This window comes from Drosophila willistoni (assembly GCF_018902025.1).
Source record: "Drosophila willistoni isolate 14030-0811.24 chromosome 2R unlocalized genomic scaffold, UCI_dwil_1.1 Seg200, whole genome shotgun sequence".
NCBI lineage: Eukaryota > Metazoa > Arthropoda > Insecta > Diptera > Drosophilidae > Drosophila > Drosophila willistoni.
In genome coordinates this window covers 7,909,085-7,935,912 of record NW_025814051.1, presented here as the reverse complement: position 1 = coordinate 7,935,912, position 26,828 = coordinate 7,909,085, and the positions used below count along the sequence as shown (strand labels likewise).

Sequence of the window (26,828 nt, the reverse complement as noted above, 5' to 3'; positions counted from 1 at the left end):
TTTTTTCTTTGTAATGCCTGTTGCAAAACACCATAACGACCTTGTAATACCCCAATTATCCTCTACACGATGGTAGAGAGTAAAAACATGCAATGCAATCACAGACGTCGTAGAGAGATTCCCCCTGCAGCATTGCAGACAATACATATGACACAATCCCAGAGCAAGTGGGTCCCTATTGTTCCATTGTTTATGGCTTGGCAACATTGGCTCCGCTTCTGTCTTGTTTCAACTTCCATGGGTTCTTTTCTTGTGCGTGCTTGGCATTTGGTAAAAGCGAAAGCTTATGCCACACACACACAGACAAATACATATATACTATAATTTACCGGATGCCGCCGCAATTTGAGTTGATATTTTTAAAAGTGGCCAAGATACAATTGAAGAAAAAAAAAAGAGAAGGGATACTTTGTAGAATGACAATAAAATGGGATATATTATTGCCAATTGGTTTTATTCTTTTCTTCCGGATATATTTTGAAGTTCCATTACTGAATCATAGGCCAAATTCTTAACGAGTTCATCATAGACAGGCATGAGGGACAACTGTACCAACAATTTCCCCCTATTATTTATCGGTTTTTAACTCGAAGAATTTGTATCTTCTGTTCCATTCCTTTGTGGATAATCAGCTCAATGCGATCCCATATGGGCAACATCAACCCCGATAGCACATGATAGGTACGCACACGTAAACCCACCTCACAACCACCTTTAAAGGGGCAAATTCTATTCCAAAAGACATGCGAACATCTTGTCAGACACACGTCATATTGTTGCTGCCAAAATGAACGTGCAACCTCGGGTGGCACTTTGGCATATCGGCTGGTTAATGAATTGACCGTCTCAGTGCGAACCTGTGGCCCGGTATTGGGACGATATATTTGCAAATTTATCTTATTTGCTGACTTAACATCCGTTGAGTCTGTTGCAGCACGCAGACAGAGTATGGCTGAGTTCTTATTCTGTCTATTCTGTTGGAGTATATAGAAACCTTCATAATCATATAGACCCTCTCTGCGATATCTGTAAAACAAAATTATTGAGTAAAACTGAAAAGCATCAGTTAGACTTAAAACTCACTTTGATAGGGCCACTTCAAAGGACATGCCACGTTCAACAGACACTGTATGCAATTCAGTGGCTGCAGTCCCTGTCGAATGTTTTCGAACAAATCGGATTAGCTTAATGGGCTTGACACTGGCTCCATGGGCATCTAGATCGAGTATACCCAAATCAAAGTGACCAGAACGCTTCAGTTTTAAGATCAGTGAATACATATTGTCCATGAAGAACTTGAAGAAAGCATTTTGTATCTCAACACGGCATCCCAAAATTCGATTCAAGAATTTTGATATGTTGCTACTATCTTTTTCAATGGAAAATATCTTAATCTTCCCCTCTTCAGCACAATTGATCATACCAACGCTAGCCAAGGCATGGGCACAATCAAGTACGAAATTGCCCTTAAACGTTGAAGGCACAAAACAACGTTCCAATGTCTTCATGCCAGTAATCTGTTGCATAACACTATCTAGGGCAGCGCGTCCAATGTTATTATCGATATTGAATTGCGATAAATCACGAGCATCGGTGGCTCGACGATCGCCCTGGGTAAGTGCACCCAAGCTCTCCAAACGTTTGGCCACTGTCGAGGCGAAACGACGTTCGCCTGCCAAATCCGTAATAACGAATACATATTCCGGTGAATTGACCTGATTGGAACGATGAGTTCTGCCAAATTGTTGTATAGCTCGATCAGCACTCCACGGCAACTCCAGGGTAATGTGCAAACGTCGTCGCTGATTGGAGACACGTCTGTCACTCTGCAGTGAAATGCCGCTAGAGGCAGCTTCAGATATTATAGCCACATGCTTGCTACCTTGCATAAAACGTTGCTTCTCCCTATAATTGACCATATCAGTTGTAGCATCACTATCGCAACGAGTTTCGTATTTATAGCCCTCGAATTCATCACAAATCACACGTCCTCGACGGCCAGTCATTTCGGCCACCATATTCGGACCGCCTAGATCAGCGATCAGTTTGTCCAAAGTATTTGGTGGCAAACGACGTCCGACAGTCTCAATCTTATCCAAAAGAGCTTCACGCATATTAATACAACGTTCTACATCGCGCTCTGCAACTTTGATCTTATTTGCTCTACTGCGTCCGGGCTCATCATCATCGTCATCATCATTTCGATTACGCAAAGTGGTGCATAAGTGCTGTAAAATGCGCTCGTGCATGGTTACTTTTTCAGCTGTGTGCATAAGGAATAGAAAGACGGTAATGTAAAATTAGTAGCCCACTTAAGTGTGCTATAAATTGTCTTAATCTAGATAACAGCTCGAATGAAGCCACAAAATAACGAATGATTATAATGATAATGAATGAAGTGTTTAAACTTTGCTTGAGGCGATACAATATAAAATTTAATTATAAATATTCATCTTGCCTTTCAGTTCAACTTTTCTAGTTTCTTTTAAATAACGCCTCAATATCTGACCGCGCTAGGCCCTGCTATACTGGTCTTTGGGTAAACCCACCGTTTTTTTGGAAACTAAATTGCACCTGACTTACCTTTATCTGGATTTGGTGGCCTTCCACGACGTTTGCGTGTAGTTCCTGCTTTGTTATTTTGTTGCTTATGTTTATTATTATTGTTATTATTATCCTCATCATCTGATAACCAGTTGTTTTCATACATTTCGACATCACTGTCCGCTGGGTCCGGGTCTTCTTCTTCGTCGTCATCGGAGAATTCTGAACGAGATTTTTTAGTAAGTGATTGTTTTAAAAATTCTCCAGTATTAACTAAATGACGAAATGCATCTCTATTTGGGGCTGGAAAATGTTTCTCCACAAACGATTGCAATATCATTTTCGATGTGGACACAAAGGTACTTATGGTTCCCTGATTTCGATCCAAGTGTTCCAAAGTCCTTGACTCTCCCGTGGACTGAAGACCAATAACAACCGCTTTTCCGGTGCGGATGGCAATGCGAGTCATTTTCACTACTTGATTAAGCTTGGACGCTATGCAAAGATTCTTAAAGAAACGCTGATGGGCACACCAAAACTGGCAAGTGATAATCTTTTGTATGCGATTCTCTACGCTCATGAGACGACAGCATCTTTGGAGTTTGTTGTGAATCTCAGCCCATAGTTCAGCAGACATATTGTACACCTTACGGAAATCCTTAGACATGAGAATCTCTTCAATGCGAAAGCTGACATCCTTGAAGCTCAATTGACGTGCTATATATGTGCCACGCAATTTCATATCCATTGCCACAATTTCCATGGCACCGATGCCCCTCTTCTCGACAGCATTAACGAAATCTGGGAACTCAGCATAGGCCGTTCCGCGACCCCAGAGACCCAAACGAACCATATAAGCCATATTGCGTGGCTCACTGGCTCCCGTGGCCGAAGCGTAAACAACTCGGGCTTTGGGACAAAGCTGTTGCAGCTCTAAGACCGTAGTTCCCGTCTTTGTCGACTTGCCGCCATTCATCAAACTCAAATTCTTGGCCTTGTGGCACTCATCGAAGACAATGACACCGTCGAATTTCCTGGTCAGCCAATGCACCAACTGCAGCAAACGTGTCCTATACTTGTGCTTTGAGGTTTGCGACTCACCAATTAGCGAAGTATATGTACAAAATATTACACCCTTCTTGAAATTATCATTCTCCTGGGAATCAATGCGACTATATTTGAATTTGCTCAATGCTACCACCGGAATCTTATCATCGGCCCCAATGTCAGAAAGGTCCCGTTCAGCATCGAATTTGAGGTCACTTGAAACCGATATCCATAGGGCACGTTTGCGTCCATGCAAATAGTTTTCATATATAATGCCAGCTATGGCCCGGCCTTTACCGACACCAGCTCCATCACCCAAGAGGAAACCAGCTCGTTCGCCACTGGGAAGAATCTGTTGATGAGCCTGACAAGCATAGACAACTGCTTCCATTTGCAGGGCACTCAAAGAGTCAGCAGCCTCAAAATTATTCGCCAGTGCCAACTTCATATTTATATCGGGTAATTCCACCGAGGATAGAGTTGCAGTTTCAACAACTGGATCTGGATGGGCCTTGCCAAGTTTCAGTTTACTGGGCCAATATTCGGCAAATGTGTCGGATACGCCAATTTCCTCATAATCAGCTTCTTCATCTTCCACAGCTGGTTCTCGTGGAAGACCTTCATCATCTGGTACTTCTTCTTCTAGTTTCTTGGGAACCATTTTACGATTAGGAGCTGACGACGACGATGACGATGATTTAGCCCCTGGTGGCTTGGCTAAATATGTACGGCCACTCTTCAGTATTTGATCCAGTTGTGCAGCTGTAAGGCTCTCCATTTGCTGATCCAATGGCAAACCAATTCCGTTACCGTCATCAGAGACCATGGAAACATTGGTCACCAAACCATCTGGTCCCATAACAAAAGACACGGGAATATCCTCACCGTGACCATTTCGGAAATACCCAAAAGTTCGCATTGGTTGTAGAAAATCTGAATTGGGTGCACCCACCAAGGGAAAAAATATTGGATTATCCAAATCCAAATCCAAATCTTTATGGGGTACTTGCATTTCATCCACTGGCATTTGATTTTCCACTGCCGCATATGATATTTGTGCACAATTTTTTGGATCTGAACCAAGGGGAACACGTATCTGTGTTTGTGGACCTTCTATGGCACTAGCAGTTGTGGGTACCTCCTCCACCACCATTCCCTCCACCACCTCTGGTCGGCCTTCGTATACGAAAAGCGATTTCATAAATTCATCCAATTCCTTATCTTCTGTATTATCCACCTCGATGAAGGGCAATGAGTCAAGTTCGGCCTGTAGGCGAGCATCTATTTCGGATTCCTCAGACGGTAGCAATGAGTCCAATTCAGCTTGTAGACGGGCATCTATCTCAAGATCAGATGGTATATCAAATTTCCTACCTTTCACCACTTCATCATTCGTTTCCGTATTCAGCACAAGATTCGAAAAATCAATGTTTATGGAAACATTTTTCACATCATTTATATTCACATTGCCATTAATATTTTTATATACTGTTGGAATCGACTTTATTTCGTTTTTGATATTATCATATGTAAAATTAAAACTAATTTCTGGTTCCCCTTGATTATCCGAATTGGGTTTATAGTCGACATATAAAGAACTACTGTTGTCCTCGCTTCTGTGTAGAATTTCCCTTTTTATTTCTTGCCCGGAATCAAAAATGTTAGCTTTTGAAATCGAGTCATTTGGCTTAAAATTTGATTCTGTATTAAAGAAATCGATGGGTGGAAAGTATATTAAAAAAATTTCTGTGATACTGTTTGTGGTTTTCCATTAATGTTACCTTCTTGATTCTCTTTATTCGTGTAGTCATGAATGGGCCAATTATTTAAATAACTCACATTCTCATTAATTTTCTCATTCTCATCATCATTATTATTAGATTGATTATATTTGCGTTTTCGTAAAACATTTGTCGAACTTGTCGTCTTTCCATTAAAAATAGTTCCATCAGGTTTTTCGAAATTTGGAACCACCAGGCTTGATCTTGATGGGAACAGCAGCAATTCTGGTTCTTTCTCCTTTGGAGGCGAGGAAATTTTGCTGTTTTCCTGTTTGGCGGCCGATGCAACCATTTTCTGAACCATTAATTTACCTGCTTCAGTTTGCATTGATAGTAGAATCCTTTTTGCCAGTGGTTGACTTTCATTCTCGATGTCTTTCGAATCCAAAAATTTTGGTTTAAAATCTACCAAGGACTTGTGCGAGGATCTTGTTACTGAATTTTGTTTACTTGGCATTTTTTCAAACTTTTTTTTTACTACGAAATTGAATTTTTGTTTACTTTTGTTTTTTTTCAAAAACTTTTTTCTTCACTATTTGGAACGACTAGTTATCACGGCACTGACTCGTTGAATGATATTTTGTCGAATTGCTCCGAGGTATATTAACTTTTTAAATACAAATATTTAGAAGTTTAAAAGCACCGCTTGCTTTAATATCTATTAGAATAATAACTTGTTGAGTTTCAAGGGAATTGAAGGCAAAAGCGCAGCTTTGCATTCCACTAAGAAGTAATTATTTATTTGAAAACAAAGAGTGCAACGGGTTTTCGATGTATACGTTGTATTTAATCTTTATTACCTTGAGATGCAATTGTATAGCGCTATATTTTCTGGTCCTCAAAAATATGACGTGTTACGCGACTTCTTCAGTCCATAACGAAGAAATCAGATAACAATTCAATATTTTTTTTGGTAATGTTTGTTTTGGGAATGATAAAAACTTTCCGTTTTTTTTCGTTTTATTGATTTATGAGAAAGGCACGGAAACTATTTCGAAGCAATTTAGTTGCCAATTTGAGTCGAGACGCATTTCAATAATTGTCCCAAATGCCACACAACATGCTCTCTGTACAAATGGTTTCATTGGAACATAAATTAACGGCGGAAAGTTGGCAGCTCCGTTTACGGATCGATTGGAGTTCCGTTTTGAAAGAAATCATTGCCCTGGCATAGAATTTTTGGTCGGGAGGGGGGGTCTGTGTGGTAAACGGTAAATGATAATCACAGAAATGCCCCTGCAACATGTGTGCGGAAATACGCGAACGCGACTTTGCCAGCGAAAGAGTTTTGCTGGCCCTTTAGGCACTTTGGCTGATTGGCAGTGGCGGATGGAGAAATCGACCGACAAACCAACCAACCGACAGACTCAACCCCACCCAACTGACAGACGAGCCGACCAAAGGCGAGCAAAACTTTTTCAGGCCATTCTAAAGTTTTTGGTTGAAAGGAAAGAGAGCAGGGTAGGAATGAAGGAGGGAACTTTTGGCATGGGTCGTCGTCTGCATCGACAACGATAGAGCTAAAGTCATCGTCGACGTCGTCCTCGGCGGCAGCGTCTATGTAACTCTTGACTGCTGGCGTTTGGCTTTGGCCGCCAATAACTCAACAATATTAAGGTTGGCACGTGCGACCATCCTTGCCTTGGTGCCTCGTCTGCATCCTTTTTACTGTTTTGCCTTCTTCTGTTTGTCGCAAAGTTTGTGGCTCGTTAAGCAAATTCAAACGACTTAAGCGGCAACACATGTTGGCAAACAGCAGCGGTCGGAAGAAGCCCCAAGAACAGAAGTTTCACCCCCTCCAACCCTAAACCCATTCCGCTACTTGTCCACAATGTTGGCAACGAGATGTCGTCATAACTCTTGTTGTTATTGCTCTAAATCGCTCATATTTGCAAAAACTATTAAATCAGCTTGATCATGACAGCGCCTGGGATATATGAATGTATGTATGTACATATGTGATGACAAGCAGGTCGCTTAGTCACAAGATATACATACATACATATGTACATATGTATAAAAGGACACAAATGGGAAGGATTGTAACATTTCATGCATGAACATCCGACACTTGACACGATATTAAATATCTACATAAAAAATTGATTCAATTATTGCATTTTCCAAAACTTTAGCAGAATAAAATTTGCTCCTTTAGTTTATTTGTCCGGCTTGGAATCAAATTTGGGAACAGTTTTTAGTAGAATCCTGATCTGTTCCCTTTTTGTTTGAATGGTAAATCGTTGCCAGCTTCGAGAAAAACGGAACCATTTTAATAAGATTGTAAACCTTGGCAACCCTAGGGTCGATTATAAAAGCTCGATTTTTTATAGCTGCTTTTATCGATGTCAGTTTAGTCTTTTTTTTTGTATCAAAAATATACCATCTCCAGTGACAAGAAAAATAAACCACATACATACGTTTCGTAAATTTTTTTGTGGCAAGGCACGAAAACATTCATTAGCATGTGGAAATATAATAATATAAAACTATTAATCAAATGCTGCTATAATGATAAAACGTAACCCCCAATTCGGATTGGGATCCAAAAAAAAAGAGAAAAATTAGCCCCAGTTTCCCCTTTACAAACTTATATTTACTTTCTTAATTAAACTGTGAAATTTCTAATTTATTTCGACCATTTTGCTTCGTCTTATTTGCAGATCCACCTTTGGTCACATTACGCTTGGGGTCAACTCTGACACCGGATGATATCAAGGAAGGCGACGATGTTTACTTCGAGTGTCACGTACAATCGAATCCTCAATGGCGGAAACTCTTGTGGTTACATAATGTAGGTCCTGCACACCATCAATTCAAGCTGTATGTGTTTAGCCAAGACGACGACCAGAAGTCCTGGGCCCGGAACTTAAAACCCCGGACCCGGCTGTCTGCTTCGCTGACAACTCCATTCATTTCTGTTTAAGTGTCAATAACATGGCAAGTTGCGTATGCGTTGAGGTGACTGCTCTGGGATGACATCGTGATGCATTGAGCTTCGTTGCATTTTGCTCATTTCAATTCACACCAGCAAAAACGGATGTGGATATGGTTTTGTGGGCTGTGCGAGAAGTGGGTGGGCCAGCGGGAACTTTACCATTTTGGACCAAAATAGTTTTGGGATTTGTGGCATTGATTTTGCCGTCGCTCAAGTGCAGTCGCTGAGGCGAGTCCCGCAATCACTCAGGGAGCTAGGAATCTCTGCCAGTTGGGGAATTTTCTATGGTGCCGCCATGGCATTTGAACGTTAAGGTAGATGCTAGTCGGTTGAGTTTGGTTAACAGAAGTGCTTAGCGGATTTTGCCAAATTGAAATTCGACCTCGAGTGGTTCTAGACAGTAAATGGTTATTACACTATGCATATATGCACGAGGTGAGCTAAAAGAGTTTAAGTGACAGAAGATATCCATAATTGAGAGCATTCAATTTTCGCGTAGTTTCTTTATAGATCTGTTTTTCTTCTTGTCCTAGAAAGACAGTCCGAATATTTTACCTGATGCTAAAATAATTTAAATAAGGACAAAAACTCTCAGATTGCATTAATTTTTTAAAGATAGTAAAAAATGCGAAAAGAAACAAAAGATTCTACAAAAACGGCTTCGTGTTATTTGGCAATTTTAGAAAAGTAATATAGGGAGGTCAAAAATATAAAGTCCGTTTAAAATTGAAACATATTTCATACCAATTTTCTTACCTTCGAGTCTATGAATTGCAAGTATATAAATTCTGTCATACAAATTGATTCTTGAATTGAAAATTGCAGTTCATATTAAGGAAGCCTTAACCTTCAAACGTTTTTACGCTACGAAAAGTTTCCTTGAAAACCTGAAAATGTTGTGTTTTATTGGCTGAAAAAATGGATTAAAAAAAGCATTTCATAGGATAAATTTATATGTGGGTGGGTTAAGAGTTTTAGAATTTCATTGGTTAAAACAAGGGAAAAACCGCAGTCTGAATAAAAACATTTAGCAATTAGACCTACTGGAAGAACCCAATGCGAAGATAGGCCACAGGAAGTGTCAGGCCTATTAACTTACTATTATAACTACCTATTTTACGATATCTAATTTTATATTTAACAAAATCATTTGTATTAACTCTCTCTCACTTCGTTCGCAGGGCATACATTTGGAACACAATACCTCGGCTCGTGTCATCCGGTCAAATCAAAGTTTAGTACTGCAAAAGATAACGAAACACTATGCGGGCAACTATGCTTGCAGTGCCATCAACGATGAGGGTGAAACGGTCAGCAATCAATTGCCATTGCGTGTGAAATGTGAGTAGCGAAAAGAAGGATTCCCTTCTAGTTATCCGATACTATTACTACAGTCCATAAACTAGCCAATTCGTTGGCATTACCACTTAAATTTAAAGAGATTTTCTTTTTCCTTGATGATGGTCACTGAGCTTCGAGTACTGAGTATACACTGCGTTTGTGTTGCATCAGCGATTTTCAAGCATAAATTTGCCAAGCGGCACTTTGTTTGAATGCATCATCTATCTGGGACTCGGACTTTATCTCTTCTCTTCTGTCTGTCTGACTGTCGGTCGCTCTGACTGTCTGTCTTTCTGTCTGTCTGTTTTCTTATCATAAAGTCAGGCAGTGCAGCCGGCAAAGGCGGCAAAAACATCCCATCCCGTCTGGTCTCGTCCCATTTGATGTATTGCAATTTGGTTGTAGTTGGTTCTTTTTTTCTTGCTGCCATTTTCATTTTACAACTCAACTCGTCGACTTGGCTCGGCGTTGCAGTTTGCAGTGGCAAGTCAAGGCTGTGAAAATATTTTTCATTCCGCTTTTTGCATAAATACAACATTTCTTGTGCCATTTTTTTTTTTTTTTTTTTTTTTGTGTTCCTCTCTGTTGCTTCTATTTCTTTCTCTGTCTCTTTGCTTTTCATATGTATGCTTGCCACATGCGTTGCTTTTTGGCCATATTTCATAGCAAACAGTCTGGTGGTTGGAGAGGAGGTTCGGGGCATGGCAGTGAAACAGCTGCAGCTGCAGGGCACCACCAAGCGGAATTATGCTTCAATTTAACAGCCCGCGAAATGTTGCCAACCATCTTCATCTTAACAAAAGTTGCCAAGCTCCTATCCCGTCCTGCCACACTACCATCATTCGACCGAGGCAGCTGTGCTTGAATTTAAGCAATTTGACAGACGCCTCTGCATCTCTCTTTCTCTCTATTACTCTGTTCTTTCTGATGATGATCAGAGTCATAATGAGCTAGTGGCTTAGTCTAGGCTGCGGTGGCAGTGCCGCATTGGGGCAAAGAGGGAGGGTGATGCTGGTCGGGCTAGCTATCTGCTTTTGAGTGATACATATGTAGCTCCAGTCGCTGCTGCCATTTTGAGCCATACAAATTGCTGCTACAAACTCAAGTACTTTACACACACACACACACACACATACTTATGTATGTATAACTTGACAGGCGCATTGCTCCGAGCCATAAATTAAATGGAGTGCGCCGAATGCTTCCATTTTGGCTTTCATTTTTTTTTCTTTTACTTAAAAGTTCTGTAACACACATGAGGCGGACAAGCTAAATGCTAATTTTGATGAGTGTTATACAAAATATGAGAACATTTTAAAAATTACCCAAAAACTAACTACATAAATGTAGAGGGAAACTGCAGTTGGAAACTTTAAATTGTTAAGTTAGCTCTCGTCTCTGCCATTTATAAACTTCTTTATACACTTATTAATCTGACATTACAATAAATGTTGCAATAAAAAATCGTTGTTACTTTAGTTCTCTTGAGTGCATAGTATTGAAGTCGCTTATTAAATGCGAAATTTCATTATAATGTATATAATATTATATAATAAAATTGACAAAGTAAACCCTAATGATTTTCTACTTTTTCTCTTGCAAACCGAGATGAATATAGCTGATTTTATGCCTTCTAATTGAGACATTGATTATATATATATTAAGCCAACTTTAGCTAATTCATCTTCTATCTTAAGTCAATATAATTAAAATGTCAATGAACTTATCATTTACCCCAGGGACTGCTTACTACACAATTGTCATAGGTCAAGTTCTTTGTGCTCCCACATTGAAGCACTCACTAATTAGCAAACGACTAAGTAATCACTTCTCGTGCTTGGAAATTTAAATACGAAATTAAGCAACAACAACAATAACAACAATGACAAGAAAAACATAACAATATTAAGGGCGTAACATTTCTGGTTAATTAATTACGCCCTTTTGTAAATTTTTAAGATAAACAATTCATCAAAAATTCGGTTCGACTGGGTACAAAAGAGTGTAGCGGTTGGGTTTGCTTTTGGGGCATGATGAAAAGATGGGCTTGACTGCCTGCCTGCCTGCTGACTGCCGGGTTCTCCTCTCTTCTCGTTGTGTTGGCATTGCGACGACAGCAAATTACGCATACGCCACGTGTGCTGTCAGCTAATAATCCTTTAACATTTTTTTGGAACGCCTTATTTACCTGGAAGCACTAAATCATGTTGCCACATTAATTAATTTCAAGTAAACAACAACCAGGCACTCGACAACTAAGCGAAAGAGAGACAGACAGAGAGAGAGAGAGAGACTGAGTGTAAAAGCGAGAGGTAAATAGTGAGGGGTCCTTTGGATAGCCTTTGACACTGACGGACTACGGCCTTTGGCAACCCACCTACACCTACTCATTCCTTTTTCATTTTGGTTTTTTTTTCCCCTATTCCATTGACTGAGTGATGGGGAGGCGTTGAGCTCTGTTGTCCGTCTGTCTAAATCACTTTTGTGCGTTTTTCTCATGCAACGCCCACACACAAACACAAATGCAGACACACACACACACACATTGAGATGGGAAAATGGTATGCCTCATTTTTTACCAATTTTCACAGCGTTTACATAGAAAGTTTGCTTCAACTTAATTGGTTCTGGGCATAATGAACTTTTTAAATACTTTGTAACACTTCATTTAAACCTCACAGCATAGAAAACTTTTGCTGCAATCCAAGAAAATTTCTATACAAATAATTGGTTCTTTAAATATTTTATATATTCTTTTGGTCCGTTTAGTAAAAATGTGAAAAAGTTGGTATGTTTCATTTGTTTTTCTAAACACAATTTTATGGGTTTTTATATATTTTTTATTTTAAGAGTTCGTTGCCAAATTTACTATATTTGATTAGGGTATTCTATAGTCGACTATATATTGACTATATTTATTAATGCTCTCACATTCATTTTTGTTCTTTCTCGAATAGACACACCCATTTGCAAGCACTCGGATCGCGTTATACTAACTGGCGCCTCCAAGGATGAGACAGTGGAAGTTGTATGCGAGATACAAGCGGATCCTCCGCCACGGTAAGTTCAAACAACAACAAAAAAAAAACCAAACTTCCTGTGCCTTTGCCTTTACAGCCAAGACAATCTATATGAGGCTCTGCCTGTATCCTTATATATTCACCCCCTACCTTCCACTGTTTTATGTATGTGTATGTAGGCAATTGTTTCCGGTTTCCTGTTGAATGGAAGTTTTGCAAAATTGACAAATGGCTGTAATTGTATGGGTGAGGGGTGTATAAGTGTGTGCGTGTGTATGCGCGCGTAACGGAAAATGCTGTTTATTCTGTAGGAAATGTGTGAAAATTTAACAATATTCTGTTGTTGATTTTATCAAGCTAATTTTTTGTTGTTCTTCCTGTTTTTACTTTATACGTTTTTCTTTTCTTCTTCTCGTTTTTTGTTTTAATTTATTTCAACTGTTTTGTTAGAGGGATGAAGGTCGATGAATTGAGATTGAGAGGGGGCCGCGGGCTGTGCTGTGCTGGGCTTTAATGTTTTTTTAATGAGGCCTTTACCGCTTCTGTGGCCTGCCTCTCCCTTTCTCTCCCTCTTTCTGACTGTTTCTGGGTGTTTGTGTGTGTGTGTGTGTGTGTCCAGCTGCCAGTCTACTGTCTGTCTGTCTGCCATGTCTTCACATCTTGTATTTAATTTCAATTTTTTTTGTTTTCTTTTTTCCACGCTGCTGTTTTTTTTCGTTTCTCGTCTTGAGCTGACGCTTTATGCTAAAATAATTAATCATTAGCCGGCGGAAAATATGCGAGGCCAGGCGCAGTAGTAGCAAAAGCAAGAGCAGCAGCAGCAGCAGCTGTGTCGTGTAATTGTTGTGGTGGTCCGTTGCGCGAACTGCGGGCCATAGAAGAGCCGTGAACATTAAAAATGCTGCTGCATATTTTTTCGGGCTCTGGGTCACCAGGGACGGACCATGAATGGTATGGAGCGGGGCGGGGCGGCATTGGCGGGTGTGTGTGGTGCCAACGAGCGACAAGTTAATTTATCAGCATTTAAATGCCTGACAACCAACAGCAGACGCATGAAAAATGTTTCATTTTTAAATATTAAAGTTGAAGTCAGGTTTTATCAACCCGAAACGCAGTTTTTTATACCATCAAAACTACCTATTTTAAGTCGTCTTGAAGAAATTTATATTTACTTTTTTAGAATCCATTTCTAGCAGCCAAATTATAATAAGATTCAATAACATTTAATTAATTAAATAGTTTTTTTATAGACCTGGAATAGTTTTATCATTTTATACCTTAAAAAATTAGTATATGGAAGGATGAATATCTTTTAATGAATCAAGTCGATTGGGTTAAAGATAATGACTAGATGTCTGAGTAAAAGTGGGAAAGTATCTGTACAAATGAAAGAGGGCAACGTGAGCAATTTCACAAAGTTGGTTCAACGTTTATTCATTTACTAAAATAGGTAAACAGATCACAAATATTTTATTTCAAAAATCATAAAAATTCCTAAAAACTCCTAACTTTGCGAATCTGTAACTTAGCCAGACTAACCGATTCTCAAAAGTAATATTTATTTATTTATTTTTCTGGTTAACCGTTGTTTCTTGTCAATTGCTGTTAACGGTTAAAGTTCTTTCTTCTGTTTTAAACTCACTTTTGTAGTCTATTTATGTAAACTTATGTAACCATTCTTTGACCTCCAACTTGCCACCTTTTTATTTATTTTTCAGTGAGTTTTCGTTAATTATTTATTAAATTTTTCCCCTTTAACAGGCCAATACATATATATTTATATATCTCTTATTGATTTACGTTTATTTTTGCACTCCCAAAAGCGTCCAACCGAATATGCCAGAGATAATTAACCTTTTAAAAGGCTTTCTCTCTCTTTGGGTATGCAAGGCTATATGTATAATATATATATGTGTGTGTGTGTGTGTGTGTGTGTGTGTGTGTTAACCTTTAATATTTTAACGAGCTATTTTAAAAATGTAAAACTTTGCCAGCATGTTCCTGTTCTGTCCTGTTGCCTGTCCTTGTCCTGGTCCTGGTTGTATGTCGTCTGTCCTGCCTTCTGCACACTTCTGTCAAAATGTCAACGCAATTCCAACAAAAACAAAAATAACATCAACAAGAACAACAACAACAAAATATACAACAACATTTTCATCTTTCGTTTACAGAACATTTCGCTGGAAATTCAACAACTCTGGCGAAACTCTCGATGTGGGCAGTGAACGATTCAGCGTGAATGGTAGCCGCAGCATTTTAAAGTACACACCAGTCACTGATCAGGTAAGAAAATAAGCCTTCCCCCCACCAAAAACAAACACTCCAACTCTTTCAACATTTCGTTCAATTAAGCAAGACTTGCATTTAATTTATATCTCTATATATATCTTGTAGGATTATGGCACATTGTCATGCTGGGCATCCAACGAGGTTGGCACACAGCAGCATCCCTGTCTCTTTCAAGTTGTCCTGGCAGGTGAGTTCAAATAAAACAAATTTAAATTTCCCTATTTAAATTATACATTTTTGTTTAATACTCGAGTTAATGCACTTAAATTTTAAAAGTCGTAAATACATACATATATAGGTGGATCAAGGGCTTTGTCCGCATAATGCATAAAAATGTTGAAGAGAAAAGTATCATGATTATTTTCATTCTGTTAAAAAACATTTTTGATCGAAAAGTTGTATTTAAAGTAGTAAAATAAGAAGAATTCAGATAATTAAAATTTAAATATGTTAGCTTTCTATAGATATCAGAAAGTTTTTTGCTTTAAAGGAATCAAATAGTGTTATTTTAGATGTAGCCAAAATATAAATCATATAAATTGAAAATTTGTAGTTGAAACATACAACTTCAAAAGTCTTATTAGAATTTCAAAATGCACTTAAAAAAATATACAATACAATATACAAATACAATACTATACCTAAATTTGAATTGAAGCATAAAAATATTAAACCAAAATTTTACTCTCAAATTTTAAAAATGAAAAAATAAAATAACAGATTCAACATTTTTGTTCAACATTTTCTTGTAGAAATTGCAAAATTTTTGAAAATGTTAACTTGGAACTTTCAATTAGTAAGAGCATCTCAATATTCAGATTGGCAACAATTAAATTTCGTTATGTTTTCAAAAGCCAAAACCTTTGTTACACATTATACAAAGTGATTAAATGGCCATACATGTTACCAATTGAGGCTTCAGTTAACGTAATCGGCTCAATACGCATTTGTTATGCGAGGTCCTCGGTTCGATTTGGTTGTTAAAGTGTTTAACAACTGCCCTTTTCCTGGAATTCCATGGCCACGTAAATGCGATCAAATTGATTTGCCGGCCAGAAAAGCTTAAAATCACGAATTGATTGTTTGCAATTTCAGTGAATCCAGCAAATTTGTATAACCGGTAGTTAACTCCTACTATCCGTTTGTCCATCCGTTTGGACCTTCGCCTCATTACGTGCAATTTGACCTTAACATGTTAATGCCACATGCAAACGCAAATTGACAAACTGACAGCCAGCACAGACAAACTGAAACGATATGCCAGCAAGACCAAGAGAGATTGCTCGCATTGTGCATTTTGTGTGGACCATAGTAACCCAAAAAAAAAAAAACAGAAATAAGAAAATCAAAAAGGGACGACTTTTCACATATCACTTTTGACTCGAACTACTCCTACTAGCAATTCTGGCCAACTTGTTAATGGGCTGAGGGTAACCTGAATCTGAACATAAATCTGATGCCTCTCTTTCTCTCTTTTTTGCAGCTCTGCCGAATGCCGTCAGCAATTGTACCGTCTTCAACCGAACCGAGTTGAGTGTTGACATACAATGCATACCCGGCTATGATGGCGGACTGCCACAAATATTTGTGCTCGAAATGTTTTCAACACGCACCGGCGTCACCAGGTAAGCATATTAATCAACTATAACTACAGGCAACAACTACAATATGGCAACATACCATACCATAGGCAGGGGGGGGAGTCGGTTATGAACTGGACCACCTGGCGGGTATTTGCCTTTAAGCCGCTTACATCCATTGGGCATTGGGGACAAGTTGGCCCAAGGGCCACATGGGGGCAATGGAGTCGAATTAGCTAGTGGACAAAGCTGTCGCCTGCCCCAAGCAGCTCGGACCTAGAGTACACATACATATGCTCAAGTGAAACATATGACAATCTTTATATTTGGTTTTCCGATTTATAAGCTATAAGTTAATCTTTTAATATGCAAGATGAAAAATGGCAATCTTTGTAGTTTAATATGCAGTCCACAGAGATGTGATAAGAATCGGGGTTAAAGACACAAAGGAAGCTAAGTTTGAAAGCTAGATTTGACTGAATTTTGACTGTAACTAAATTTATCTGAAACTAAGCCTAGTGTAAACTGCTGAATAATTAATAATTTCAGAATTATTGTTAAGGTGAACCTTTTGCTTATGCTAATGCAGATTAATTATTCTTTTATAATGAAAACGGCTCTCGTTTCTGAATTATTTGAAAAATTTTAATGAAATGCCATAAATAAGACAGAAATTAAAAATTTGTTTCAAAATATTCCAAAAATTAATAATCCATGTTAATATCTGAAAGGTTTGGCATTGAATACTGGACAACGTAGTCATTATTACTATTTTGTGCTTTTTTTTTTCCTACCTGGTAATATTAGTTTCTGCTAATTTAGATCAACAACGAATCTATTCAATAATGTTTAGAATTGGACATATTCAAGATTAATAAAAATAATAAACGTATTTCAAAAATCGATTGGCTATTACTTGCTTTATCATTCATTAAAAGACTTTTTGAAAACGATTCATTTAGAAATTCAAGGAACCATACGAAAACAGGACGGATTAAAATTGTTGATGATAGTGCTAGCTTAAGTCTTTGCTTAAACCATAGTATAATGATCTAAATGGATAGTGTATGAAGTGAAAAATTGTTTGTATTCTTTGATTCTTTTACGAGAAATCATCAGAGTGAGAGAAAGTTGAAATAGTCTACACAAATTGGACATTTTCTAATTAAAGCCCAACTTCTCTATGACCTAATAAATTGTTTAATATATAAATATATTGATATTCCATAGATGGAAGTTTCAATATATAGTAAAGAATTTTTTACAAAGAATAAATAAAAAATAGCCATGTCATATATGGTACATAGAAGTATATATGTATATACATATGTACATATTGCTAAGACTACACATAAATAAATACATATGTACATAGATAAATATATATATATATTAATTCATACGTTATATGCGTATATAAATTGATGTTTGTTGATGCGTAATTAGGCGTGAATGAAAATGTTGATGCATATTTGTGTTTAAATTACAGAATTAAACGATGAAAAATCATCAATTTATATACAGAAGATAAATAGGCGAAAATCAAATTCATATGCACACATATTATTATGCGAAAAGGGCCGAGAAAGGGAGAGAAAGCCAATGCTTATTAAAACAAAAGAAAATAAAAAGGAAAAGCCAAAACGAATCCAAAAAAGGGGCAAATAAAGTCAAACCCTCATTCAAAAAGATTGCATAACATGGCCACAATAGGAATGTATGTACATAAATACATAGGAATATATCCTATGTACATGTATATCAACATATACTTATATATATGTTGGGAACCCTAATATTTCTTTCGAAACGAAAGAAAGACTAAGCAGAAGGCATCAAATTCAAATTGAGGTCATGATTGGGAATGGAAATGGCTTATGGGTTTTGGGTTTTGTGTGGCGCAGGATCTGTATGGACAGTCGAATTGACTACATTCCGCAAAAATGCCCATGAATGTTTGCCAAAGAACAGAAAGAAACAAACAGAATCGGAAGGGGTTGGGGAATGTCCTTTTTTCTGGCATTTGATATTTGATTGCACATGATTAAAGGGCTTAAATGCCGTTGAACTTTGATTTAATAAGCAAAATGTTCGTTTTTTTTCCCCCGCAGATTCAACTTAAGCAATCCTGAGGAATCGCTATTTTCATTGGAAAATTTGGATACTTTAACCTCGATGATGGTGCAGGAGAATAACTCTTTGCGTTTACGCATTTATTCGTACAACCAGAAGGGACGGAGTGCAGTGTATCTTTTGCCCGATTTCATAATTGGTTCAACAGCTTACAAGACAGGTGAGTGGCAGGATTTGCCGCCAGATGGTACCAACCGAAAATGTGTATGTGCATTTGATTGATGGATGTAGATGGGCTGCTGCCAGAGCCCTCTACTTGGCTCCCAGTTTCTTGTTTTCCTTCTTTTTTTTTTTGTTATGGGCTCCCCCTTTACGCTTTGATATTTGACGCACTGATGGACGTACTTGAAGGACAGGTAGACGAGAGAGGCAGGGACAGTGGGAGTGTGAGAGTTTTGCCCTCCGATTGCTCTTGCCGTATTAATCTCGTGTAGGCAATAGGCTCCATTTCCATGTACTAGATAGATTCTGTACGAAGAAAAGAGAGACGCACACGGAGAGAAAGAGAGAGATCGAGAGAGACACTTGACAGGCACTCGGTAGTAGTCATCTGCAGGTACTTACATAATCAACATGCTCCTTGATGGCTGATGGCTCACTCCACTGCCACCGACAGTTCCAACTTCAGCTTTAGCATTCTTGTCTTCCTTCTACTGATGGCTTAAAAATATGTGTAAAATTACTTTTTGACATGAACGACCTGCAGATGAAGGGAGCGTTAAATAAAAGTTTTAATTTAAAATTTGTTTTCCCTAATACTAATTGCTAATAGTAATTATTTATTCTATTTTTATGGCTATTTTGAAAAACCAATCAAACTTAATTTATTTATAGATTTACTCACACAATTGATAACCGCTTTTTACTTTATCTACTTTCATTACCATTCGACCCATCATCAATTGTGAACACATTTAACTTCCTTACACCTACAACTCTTGGCTATCGTCTATCTAAAAATCCGACAATGATTTATGACCTGCGATTGTTAACCTATAATTACAACAACATCGACACGAACAACAACCGGGGAACAGACGACGATGTAACACTGACATTGTCACCGGTGATTGTTGGCAGCGTTCTGACCATCATAATTATTGGTGTGGCCATCGCGATACGGATATTTGTGGTGACATTTGTACACAATTTGCGACGCAATCGTCAACATGGCAGCAAGGCAACGGCAGCCGGTGTAACTGCCCAACCAAATGATGTCTTTAAGGTGAGTGAAGTGAAAAAGAAACACTGGAAAATAAAACTATTTTCTATTCGTGTTCAACCTTTTCTCTTTATGGTAGAGTGGAAATCTGGAGAAACCTCGTTGGCAACATACAGACATAAAGACAAAGTCATCAGAGGATTTGGTTGAAGATGAACGTGATCCGGACGTTATACCCTCTCAATATGGTGAGTATCGTAAACGATTTGTAAACGTTTAGAAAGGGTATTAGGTAATCAAACTCAATTAATTGAATGGATTAACAAATGATGCAGTGGAAACAAAAATTGACCATGAATTTCTAGGGGAATAAAGTTATGACTTCATCCAAATCCTCAAGAACTTTTCTGCCAATTCTTTTTATAACAAACTCGAATTCTGATTCTTTGAGTACTTATGTATATTAAATTTTTCACACGATTTGACTAATAATAAATAAATTTTTTAACTATTACTGCTTATTCGTGATAATTAGAAATTTTGTAAAGTTAAAGTTTTGTAAAAAAAGAAATTTATTTCAATTCTATGACAAAGAAACAATTCGGAATAATTTAAAGGCATCTAGGGTTAAAGTGGTAGTTAACCAAAAAAGTTTATTTGGATTTAAATGTTAAAATGTGTTTATTCAATACCAAGTATTTGTTCGAGTTCTTTAATTTCAATGTCATCCAAAGAAAGAAAGAAAAAATTATCTGCCAGTTGAGCTCTCCCTTTTTCTTTTTTGTTTTTACTGTTGTATAAGTTGACTGTGATGTGCACACACGTTGAGCATTAAACTTTAATCAAATTTTATGGCCACTTTTCTGACATTTACTTTCATGTGTCTCGCGCTATCGCATACCCGCTATTTGGTCGCTTCCTGCTGTTTTGGCTTCACCCGACCCGCAATCGTAATCAATCTCATCAACACAACAATACGATGCGGATACAAAACACCGACCCAACTACAACCACAACCCACTCTGGACATTGGATACCGGCACCGGCACCGACACCGACACCAAAACCAATCCAATCCAATCAACAAATGCAATTTTCTTTTAATCGTAAATATTTTTAACGATGGAACCCGCCAATCTAAAAACGCAACCACATACCACCCACATGGACATGAACATGGAAATGGACATGGACATTGGACATGGACGACGATGGCGACCCCAAAAACGTGTGGCGGCACCATCATCAATAAATTTCAATCAAACACACAGTTGGCGGCAGCAGCGCTGGCAGTAGCGGAAGCAATGCCTCCAATGTGGGCACCACCACAGGCAGCAGCACATCCACAGCGGTGGTGGCATCATCAACAGGAGCAGGAGGAGCTGGAACAGGAGTTGCTACAGCTTCGGCCACAGTTGCTGGCGAATTTGCAGCAGCCACGTCGGTAGTTGGCAATGCTGGAGGTGGTGCAGGAGTCTCCAAATGGTCACCCAATGGCAATGTGAGTATTTCAAAGGCACAAAAGAGATGAGATTATAGCAGGGCTACGAAGAGAGATAGAAAAACAGTAGCTAAATATGAAAAGGGAAACTAAAAATTGGCCAAAATGACCACCCTCCAATTCTTGACACTCTCAAGGGATACCTTTTTTTATCTCCCTCGAAAAGAAAGTGAGTTGAAGGCATTTGGTTTTGCATTTGCATTGCAATTTGATTTGGCCATTGGTTTTGTCCTTTCCCTTTTTGTATTCCCATGTTTGGTTTTGCTTTTTTTTTTGTTTGGTTTTGCTACTATTCTAGCAGTCTTCTCGTCTACCAGTTGTCAAGCAAAATAACCATTTTTGGCTTTGGCTTTGGTTCGTTTATCTTTGGCAATCTGTTTTTCTGCACTAAAAACCAATCAACTACTCAAATTGCTGAAATTGCTAAACAAAATCCAAGGCAACCACGAGTTGCTGGGCTCACCTGGAATACATATTGGTGTAGGTCTTCGGTGTGGGGTAAATGTGGGGGGGTGTATATTAAAAAAGCTTTTAAACTGTCAAGGCGATTGGTGTTGGTAGAGCGCGTCTTGTCCTTCTCTGTCTTCTCCCTTTCCCACCGCAATTTATTCCAGCTTCTGCTTACTGTCCCTATCCGTTTTGCTGTTCGCTTCACTCTCTTGGGGTTATAAATAAAAGCTATTGGCTAAATCAAAGGATAACATGGGGAATAAGGCAAAAACAAAATGTACAGTCTGAGTTTGAAGTTGAAGGTAATTGTAAGATTCTTAAAACACAATACATCAAATCGAATGGTTCATAATCAATCAATTTTAAGCATTTTTTTTTACAATTTTTTATCTCGTGTCTGGATGCCCATTTAGTAGAGAGTACATATATAGATAAAGCAGATGGATTTGATCTATTTGTAGCAGGATTGGTATGGTTAGGGGCAAATAGGAGAGACTTGCAACTGAAGTGAAAATATGAAATGAATTTAAATGTTTAAGTTTAAAAATAGGAAATTGTGCTAAAAAATATACCAAATTATTCAACGTAGATTTGATTAAGGAAGATTAAATGAATTAACTCATTTTACTTTATTACTTTTAAGCTTTACTTGTTTACTTCAAACATTTTTTGTTAGAGAATATCTTAAAGTTGTTTAACTAATATAAAAATCAAAAATATTCTACTGAATAATAACGTTTTCTTATAAAAGTTCCATAAGGAAACTAATTTTCCATTTAGTTTTTATTTTTGTTTTGTTTAAATCATTACAAAGTAATGTCCTAACTTTCTGTCCTAGACGAATTAAATTCAACTGGACTTGGTTTCAACTAAAACAGGATAAAGTGTTAAAAAAAATTAAATTAAACATGTGTATCCATATTTATTCGAAACGCTAACCCACTCTCCATAACTTTCATGTCCGAAAATTCGATTTGCCATTATTATTATTTTAAATTATATACATACATATGTATTTTTTTTTCATTTTGTGTTCCTCTTATAATTCTGTTGTGCATATTTTGCTGGCATCTATTTGGAGATTAGTGCAGAATTCTAGTCCAGCAACACATTTGTTTTCATTTCATTAAATTCGCAATTAGAATTTATTTATGAATATTTCTCAATAATATTTTGCATACCCTGTAATTAAAATGAATAAGTGTATAAACGATAACCAATCCAATATGGGCATATTTGTTGAATAGGAGAGAATATTTTGGAAACCATATTTCTCTGTGTAGGATATTTGGTATTCGACGTTATTGTCCAAACATTGATGTGTTGGTTTCCGTTTTTGCTTTGTCGCTGACAACATTCAGAGATCCAGAGCCATTACCATAAGCTGTGCCTGTGTATGAGATTAGAACTCAAATGCATTTTGACCATATGCAGAGACCATGACCAATTGACTACCAGTCCGCGAATATACATAGATTTGTGCATATGAGCTGCATGTATATATACATATTAGCGTATGCATATATATATAAAACTTATACATAAATACATATGTATCACTAATCTGCCAAAAACAAACCAAACAGAACCAATTTGGAAAAAAAGTGAGGTCTTTTAGCTAACGTTTGCGGTTTTCTCTGCTTCCCATTGCAAAACAGATAAAAGCACAAAAAAAAAAACAACAAAAAAAGGGATACAGACATATTGTAAGCACTAAAGTATAAAATAAATTATAGGGTATAGATAAACATTTTTAATTTCAAAGATAGATTTAAGATTTTTATACGTCACTATGTGTATTAAATAACATTTTGTTGTATTACTATGTTTTGCTTGTTCAGTTTTATAAATAGTTGAATATACTACCCTCAATTCTTTCTACAGTACTTACTACTTACTGCAATACTTAGTACTTACTATAATACTTAAAAAGAAGACTATTGTATAACTCAGGAAACTGTTAGATCTAGTTGAAAAAATATGTAAACAATAATTTCAATATTTCCCGTCTTCTTTTTACATTTTTTTTATAAAGAAGTCAACTAAAAGAGCATTCGAGGCTCACAGATATGGTAAGAGAAAGAGTTGTATTCAGGTTTAATTTTAGCTTCAAGCGATAAAATTGAAATGCTAGAATTCTTAATTTCTTAGATCTGGTATATAAATTCGAATATGTTATTCAGTTTATAAATACTATCAAAATATTAAGTAATCAAAGACGTTATAACCAATTCTAATTGTATAGTATTTTTGGTCCTGTCCTGCGATTGTCTATTTTGCATTAGTCTTTTCCATGGTCAAAAAAGAGTGATTCGCTAGTCGTAGTTTTTTTTTTCTTTTTGTTCTCATGAACTAAATGGGATTTGCAGATTTCAATTACATTTAAATTACCATGCAGAGCCAAGTGTAAATGTTCGGTTGGGTAGTTGGTTGGATTGGTTTTTGGTTCGCTACGTTTTTCGGTTTTGGCTGGCATAACTCAATTCGTTAATTAAATAATTTTAAATATTGCCCAAAATATAACAGTAACGAAATGGCTAAAATCACTTCACAGAAACAGCCCACAAACATTTGAGCCCGGTGAAAATTGCATTGAGAGATTTCAATTAGAATTTCATTTCGTTTTCGGTCGGTGAAAATATTTTCAATGCCAATTTCTGTGCACTGGCTTTGACTCGAATGTATTTTTTGGCCACATTTGTTTTTATGGCAATCAAGAAATTATGTTTTTGCCATGTAGGCGGCGAGCAAACAATGAAATGGAAATGAAAATTCTTTGTATATTTTTCTCCGTATTAAACATTGATGGTAAATTTTTCCTATGATTTTCTTTAATGTAGAATTTTTTTTTTTGCTTAGCAACATTTTTATTGCATTTATTTTGCATTTCTTCCTTTTCGCCCTGATTGGTAAGTGTATTTAATATTCTTATTGCTTCCATATCCTTTTCCTGTTTGTGTTTGACTGGTTTAGAATTCAATTTGCAAATTTTTTCGTGAAATGCATTTCCTTCAAAACCAACACGGCACAACGGATGAAAGTTTTTTTTGCCCTACAACTGCGAGGAGGGGGCTGGTTGGGTTTTTGGAATGTGACTGCTTCCAGTTGACTAGGCTTGCTCACGCAGATGCACTAATGTGAACGTAATCCACATTGACTGTCTTACAGATTCAACCGACAACGACGACGACGACGACTACGATGCTGTGTGGTGGGGATCCATCGTCGAGTGCAACGGTCACCTACAATCAAATCAATGCGCAGAGGGCGCAACTCTTGGCTGCCGTGGCAGCTGCGGGTGGTGGATGCAGCAGCACCGTTATCTCGCCCACCAGCAGCATGATGGGCAGCCTGGGCGGTGGTGGTGGTGGCAAACCACTTGGTTTGAGTGGCACCATAATTGGTTCACCCACCTCACTCTCCTCGACTGCCACACTGGCGGCTCATCATAGCAGCGGTGTGGGTACCTTGCCACCTGGACTGGGTAGTGGCGGTGGCTATATACTGAATGCTTATGCCAGTGGACGGCTGCACCATCCATTGCAGCAAGTGGGTGGTGGTAATACTGCTGGTGGTGGTAGTATTGGTGTTACCCATACCGCCACATTGAATCGACATCATCATCATAATCATCATCATCAGCTTCAGCATCAGCATCAGCCGCAACATCATTCGGGCTCCAGTCTGCTTCTGGGCAGCGCTGGCAGTGTTATGGGCGTTGTGGGCAAGGCCAATAACACAACATCGACAACAACAGCAACCACCTCATGCAATTCCTCACAGGATTTGGATGATAACATCAATATAAATGCTATTAAGGATTGCCTCATGACACAGCGTGTGCCCGAGAGTTGTGTCTAAGCGCATTCAACTTATTGGCAAGTCGTAAGTCCTACCCCTCCCTTTTCCCCCACTAGACATATTGCTTACATTTAGATAGATAGATCTATAAGTTAAGTCTGTATTATAGAGAAATATCCATGTAAGTGTATATTGTATTGTATCTACAACAAAAAATAGTTCTGTTCCCGTTAAGGTGCTGTGCATATCTTAAACTTAAATCGTAACTTTGACTCTAGAAAAAATCAAAGGTGAGCGGAAAACTGGCATATCTTTTCGAACACACATACACATACATATACAAACAGGAAATGGAAACTCATCAAAAGAATGAAAACATATGCATAACTAAAAGTATAAATATACATATATATATACATATAATTGGATATAAGATAAGTACATATCCCTGCATAGATATAAAAGTCTAAAATATATTGTTTATAAGCGAAATAAAAAATATATTATTTAAACAAAAATTCTATTTTAATGACAACTGACTATTAAATTTTTGAAAAATCTTTAATTTCTTAGTGGAAAACAAAAGTTTTGGTTCAAAAATTCTTGTTTCTACAGGTAGTTTTAAACTGATTAAAAAAATTGTTTTAAAATAATATTTGAAAACGCTTTCCAAAAATCTAATGTGAAGATTTGATTTAAAACTGGATTTAAGTCTAAATTGTTAGATATTTATTATTGAAAACTGTTTTAAACTTACTTACTGTTAAGTAGTATAACAAAATTATTAACAAACCTTTTTAACTTTAAGTTCGTTTTGGATTATTTATTTTCTTAATTTAAAACTAAAACAAAGAAAAATTTTAAATTTCAAATATTAGAAATGAAAGTAAAACAGTCGTATCATTTAAGGAACTTAAAAAGACTCAAGACAATTTAGTTGCTAAAATATTTTGTAGAAAAAATGTTTCCAAAGAAAAATTTGAATGTAATTAACCAGTTAGAAACTGCTTTATCAGGTATCGGTTCGTGTCTTTTTCAGATGTTCTATATCCTTGTTAAATATGGAACTCCGAATTGAATTTGAGCTTGAACAGTGCTTAAGATTCGAAACTTTTATGAACCGGATACCGAAAAGCAGAATTTCTGAATAGTATAATTATAAGCATTCTGGCACTATTTAGATGGAGTTTTTGTGGTGAAATATCGTGCCAGATATCGTGTATATACCACTTTTCTGTAGA

The 26,828-nt window shown here is 37.3% G+C and overlaps 2 protein-coding genes across 2 annotated transcripts; one reads left to right on the top strand and one right to left on the bottom strand.

Annotated features, from left to right (window-relative positions):
• Nucleotides 1-405: 405 nt before the first annotated feature.
• Nucleotides 406-5,951, bottom strand: LOC6643569 (protein strawberry notch homolog 1). Its single transcript, XM_023176447.2, is given in 6 exon segments — nucleotides 406-531; nucleotides 533-586; nucleotides 588-1,026; nucleotides 1,084-2,263; nucleotides 2,584-5,292; nucleotides 5,373-5,951. Coding segments are annotated over 6 exon segments (4,917 nt in total). The 5' UTR covers nucleotides 5,830-5,951; the 3' UTR covers nucleotides 406-453.
• A 2,077-nt stretch (nucleotides 5,952-8,028) lies between these two features.
• LOC6643568 lies at nucleotides 8,029-25,982 on the top strand (the record flags this gene model as incomplete). Its single annotated transcript, XM_023176448.2, has 11 exons — nucleotides 8,029-8,166; nucleotides 9,492-9,651; nucleotides 12,609-12,711; nucleotides 14,843-14,954; nucleotides 15,066-15,147; nucleotides 16,444-16,585; nucleotides 18,652-18,833; nucleotides 19,711-19,898; nucleotides 19,975-20,083; nucleotides 21,107-21,336; nucleotides 24,955-25,982. Coding segments are annotated over 11 exons (2,139 nt in total), but the record flags the coding sequence as incomplete, so codon positions are not given.
• Between the last annotated feature and the right edge of the window lie 846 nt (nucleotides 25,983-26,828).